The 5,527-nt window shown below is 40.3% G+C and overlaps 1 protein-coding gene across 1 annotated transcript in view; it reads left to right on the top strand.

Moving 5' to 3' along the window:
* Positions 1 to 1,541, top strand: part of LOC113806105 (protein arginine methyltransferase NDUFAF7, mitochondrial) — a gene marked incomplete in the record, with an annotated part of 7,666 nt that extends 6,125 nt beyond the window's left edge. The window contains 3 exon segments of the mRNA XM_070130616.1: positions 1 to 58; positions 827 to 1,000; positions 1,278 to 1,541. Coding sequence (XP_069986717.1) covers positions 1 to 58; positions 827 to 1,000; positions 1,278 to 1,460 — 415 coding nt within the window.
* Positions 1,542 to 5,527: the final 3,986 nt, after the last annotated feature.

The raw sequence follows: 5,527 nt of genomic DNA, 5'->3' as shown, positions 1-5,527 counted from the left end.
TGGATTGGCTCTTATCATGGACTATGGGCATGATGGAAAGCTCACAGATACTTTTAGGGTGAGAATAAAAGGAGTTGATTTTCATGTTTTTTTTGTTGTTAATTTGGAAATTAGGATACATACTTGTATATGATACATCTTTATCTATATCAATTTATCATGTGCATAAGTGTAGATCTGTCTGTAGTTATATCTCTGTATCTGGCTATCTTTATCTCTCTATCTGTCTATCTATCTATATATCTATATATTTCCATCTCTGTCTGTCTGGCTCTGTCTAGCTCTGTCTGTCTTTCTATCTGTTCCTCTGTCTATCTATGTTTCTCTCTGTCTGTCTGGCTATCTGTTTATCAATCTGTCTATCTGTCCATCAGAAAGCATCTTGGGATATGCAAGATGCTTTCTGAATAATGATTTCCTATTATTTCACATTGATAACATATTTTCTTTCACATTTTGCCAGCACTTATTTTACATGATTAGAATTATTTGTCATATGAAATTAAATTTGAGTACATAATTTACTGGTCTAAATTTTCATTTCTCAGATTTTGATTGATATTTGCAGGCCTTCCTTTGCCAAGGAAAACATAATTCTTAAGGAAACTAACATGTTTTCCTTACATTTTCACCTTCCATGGAAGACAAATTAATCCTTTTCAGAGGTATATCATGTGACCCTATATTGTCATTAAGTTGCAATATTTCTTCTTTCCTTTGTGACACTAGGTATTCAAAAACCACAATAAGCTTCATCCTTTCTGAGAGCCTGGCACCCTATCTTGTCATTAGGTTGTAATTTTTTTTCTTTATTTTATGACACTAGGCTTTCAAAAACCACAAGCAACATCACCCTCTCAGTGAGCCTGGTACAGCAGACCTGACAGCTGATGTTGACTTTGCCTACCTCAAGAAGCAGGTGCAAGAGGAGCTGATCACATACGGTCCTGTGACCCAGTCCTTTTTCCTACAGAACATGGGTATTGAGGTTCGACTGGCGGTGAGTGACTTCTGAAGAAGCTTTGAATTAGTCTTGTTGTGAAAAAAGATCAGTACTTCAATTAGAATGAACAAAAATTTACAGTAAATGTTCATTGTATGATCATATAATTGATTTAAGATGTGCAAAAACTATAAGCTGAATCTTGTTTTTGTTTTGTGGATGGAAGTAGTATTTTGACAGAAGAAAAGAATGTGAATTTCAAAGGGAGATATTTGGAATGATTTCAAAATGAAAATAGTCATAGAAAATTACTTTTTTCTTTCTATTTTTTCAGAATTTATTAAAGAATACCAAGCCTGAAGAACAGAAGAATCTGATCTCGGGATACAAGATGCTAACAGACCGCCATCAGATGGGCGAAAGGTTTAAATTTCTTGCTTTCTTCCCAGGTGTTGTAAAGGATTTCCTGTTAAAGTATCCACCAGCCGGTTTCTATAGAGATTTTGATGAAAGATAAACCAAATTTACCTTTTTTCTTTTCCAAGTGAAACAAGTGGTAGATATGTATATAAGTTGAATAAAGTTTTTTTTTGAATGACTTTGGTTCATCATTCATCCCCAATAAACTTTGTGAATTGTTCAATCAAATCTCCAATCAATCAAATGTGTGTGTGTGTATGCGTGTGTGTGTGTGTGTGTGTGTGTGTGTGTGTGTGTGTGTGTGTGTGTGTGTGTGTGTGTGTGTGTGTGTGTGTGTGTGTGTGTGTGTGTGTGTATGTGTGTGTGTATGTGTGTGTGTATGTGTATGTGTATGTGTATGTGTATGTGTATGTGTGTGTGTGTGTGTGTGTGTGTGTGTGTGTGTGTGTGTGTGTGTGTGTGTGTGTGTGTGTGTGTGTGTGTGTGTGTGTGTGTGTGTGTGTGTGTGTGTGTGTGCATATATTTATATATATATACACACGCACATATATATATATATATATATATATATATATATATATATATATATATATATATATATATATATATATATATATATATATATATATATATATATATGTATATATATATATATATATATATATATATATATATATATATATATATATATATATATATATATATATATATATATATATATATATATATATATATATATATATATATGGAGGGTATAAGCTTTTATTGTTATACCAGACTCCATAGTCACTGTCTTGGGGACATAAGGGTGATAATCTACAAGTGCCACTGCACAATGCTGGGTCAACAGGGTCAGGAGAGGCCAGGGCACTGGGCACTGCGCCGCAGTTCAGTACTAACCGTGATAGTGTGTAGACAACGAAACGGATTATTTTAGGTGAAGTTATTTATAATTTTAAAAACTCACGAAGTGACATATTGACAAGGGTATGTATCACTTTGTATCTCCAAGGGGAGACTTGTACTCTTCAGGAGAGGTGGGAATTCATCTGTACAAATGAAATATAAAGAAATTTCTTGTTTGCCATGACCATTTGGGAATACTGACAGCGAATCTTATTAGAGTGAAGTCATACGTAAACTTGGAAGTATTATTCTCATCCAAACCTGGGCTCTTTCCAGAGAGAGTGGAATAAAATCTTGGTAACAGTGGCCTATACGTGAATATATGTGGGTATGCTCACCTAGTTATCATTTCTATGCAAGGGAGCATTTAGAAATGGCATAAAGTAGTATAGCAACACCTAAAAGGATGATAGGTAACAATATCAGAATACCCCCCCAATCCCTTGCCCGTTGTTGTCGTGGGGGGCTTAGGAAATGGAGACTGAGATTCAATGCAGGGATCTCTCCTGTCTAGGGCCTCAGCCCTCGAGTTACCTAATTTTGTATGATCTTTTCTCCCTCCAGCTCTTTCATTTCCGTCCCTTCTACTATCTACTTCCTTAGGTGTAAGAGCCGTGCTGAAAAGATGAAAGGCTGATTCTGTGCCAGTCCTGAACGGCCTGAGGGAACCATGGGCACGGTATTCCCCTGTTTTGTTATTTAGCCCATACACCTCAAGAGGTCTCTGAGGGGTTTACTGTTTATTTCCCCAACATAGCTAAGGCTTTCGATGACCAGTAATGAAGATGTAATACCCATATTATAGGCAATGAGGCTTGCCCCTTCATCTAATAGCCACATCAATTCAACTTCTCCCGGTTCCCCGATCCCAGGCTCTCTTTGACCACGACTCTGAACACTACAACTACTACCCACTCCTTAATGCCTCCTAGTGCATTATCCACCCAAGTCGAGACTCCTACTCTCCCAAACTTCCACAACTCTACCCCCACAGCCTTCTTCACCAATCACCTCATCTTCCCTTATTGCTACCCTACAGCCTTATTATCCATCTCTCCGTAATACTACCCACCTCAACAATACTCCCTCTTCCACATGCCCCCGTCCTTCTGCCACCCACAACTCTAGGAATATCTTAAATACCCTATTTAGCCCAGCCAAATGGGACCGTTTTTTTGTGATCCCCCCTACAGCTCCTTACTCAGGCAACACTCTTCTCTTTCAACAATATCTCCAAGAGTAAATGGGCAGAGTCCACTTCCGTACCCGATCGTTCCCGTCTCGTTACAGTTACATCTGAAAATGAAGCTATAGCATTATCAGATCTAACTGATCACTCTGGCAATCCCATTCCTGCAGAACCTCATCCGACTCTTAATACTTGTACCGGAACTGTCTCTATCTCCCCAGCAAGCTGCCGTATGGATATCGATTGGTCAGATTGTGGAGAATACTTACTCGGCTGCCTTAAAGACCGCGATGTGATACCAGCACACTGTTACTCCATTCCTCCCAGAGGTCATCGAAAGAAACCCACCAACATCGCCAAAATTACTTACTGTACACACGACCTTCCCTTTCGTATCTACATTGGTGGACAATCCCTCCCTGTTCGACCATGCCAATTTCCTCCCCGTCAATGTCAGAACTATTGGCGCTTTGGACATCCTGCCAAATGCTGCCGTTCCACAGACTAATGCCCCCTATGTGCCCAACCCGGTCATAACAGATCAAACTGCTCTGCAAAAACACGCACATGTGCGAATTGCGGCGGCCCCCATAATGTATTTTATAGAGGCTGTCCCACTTACAAGTTCGAGTCTGAGGTAGCAACTAAGATACAAAAATGGTCTCACTCTACGTGAAGCCAGACAGGAAGCACGCCGACAAGGTTTCTCTTATACTCCCAACTCCAGTAATGTCGCTCGCTCTTCCCCTCCCCCTCCACCTCAAGATGTTTCTACACCCTCCCTTATACGTACTTAGTTCCCCACTTCCACTTCTACATTGAACCTCCCCCAATCAAATTCTTTTGTCACTCTAAATCCAGACACCCCAATCTCAACCACAGCTCCAATCTCAACTACAGCCCCAACACCATCCCCTCTCCCTCCCCGCACTACCCGCAGTAGACAAACTAAACGTTCCACCCCTTCTTCCCCTACTGCACACTCACCTCCACCTACCTTTACCTTTACTCCTCAGACACCAGTCTCCTCTTCACCCCCCCCCCCTCATAAGAAAACCTTTGTCTCACAAAACACTCCACCCAACTCCACTGCAGAAACTATGGAAGATATTCAAAGCTATATTCTTGAGACATAAAAATCACAACGCATGCTCCCTCCACACTTGAAGTGACTGCCGATATCCATCCCCCTCCTAACCTTCTCAATTCCGCCTATTACCGATATCCATCCTCCCGACACCCATCCTCCTCTTACTCATGTTCCCCCTACACCCCTCCCTCCTACTCCCGCCCAACACAACCCATTCCCCTCACCTCCATCTACTGCCGATATCCATCCTCCCGACACCCATCCTCCTCCTACTCACATTCCCCCTACACAACTACACGTACATTCTCCCTTCCTCCATCCCCTCTATCATTTCCACTTCCTCCTGGATACACACGTGAAACATTCATGTCATTCCCTTACCTAAACCCACCATAGCCCACTCACGCAGCAACTCCTTTACCCATCTTTAACCTTTCAAGATTACTCTAGATAGTTGACGCATAGCAACTATCACCCTTCACCCCTCCTTTAATATAGTTTCCTATAGTCCTATATGACCTTAGATATCTAGCACATTTATTTTCCTTTTTAACCATTAACCAACCAATATCAGAATAGAATGGAAGTAACAATAGGTATAGGATGAATAAAAAGAGTAACGAGAAAGCACAGTGATCGACATGAATACCTAATTACCATGTGGATTTCAGATAGTTTCTGTTTAGATTTCAGACAGCCGATCAGACGAGGGAAGCGAGTCTGATTTGGCACCTGGAGCGACTGAATGTGGAATCTGCAAGTGTGCCTTGCAAAGTTGTCTATTATGTGACTAGGAGTCAAGGCTACGCATGCTACTCTAGCAAACCGTTAGCGACAGAAAGAACGTGAGGTGAGCTTGAAGGGATTGGTAATTTTGATTATAAATATGATGCAGGACGATGTCAGCCTTAAAAAGATGTTTTTTCGTATTAGAAGTGTATGTCATCCATTCATATATATATATATATATATATATATA

Source organism: Penaeus vannamei, chromosome 15 (genome assembly GCF_042767895.1).
Source record: "Penaeus vannamei isolate JL-2024 chromosome 15, ASM4276789v1, whole genome shotgun sequence".
In the NCBI taxonomy this organism is placed as follows: Eukaryota; Metazoa; Arthropoda; class Malacostraca; order Decapoda; family Penaeidae; genus Penaeus; species Penaeus vannamei.
Note: the sequence above shows the minus strand (reverse complement) of the source record. Positions and strands in the feature narration are given on the sequence as shown.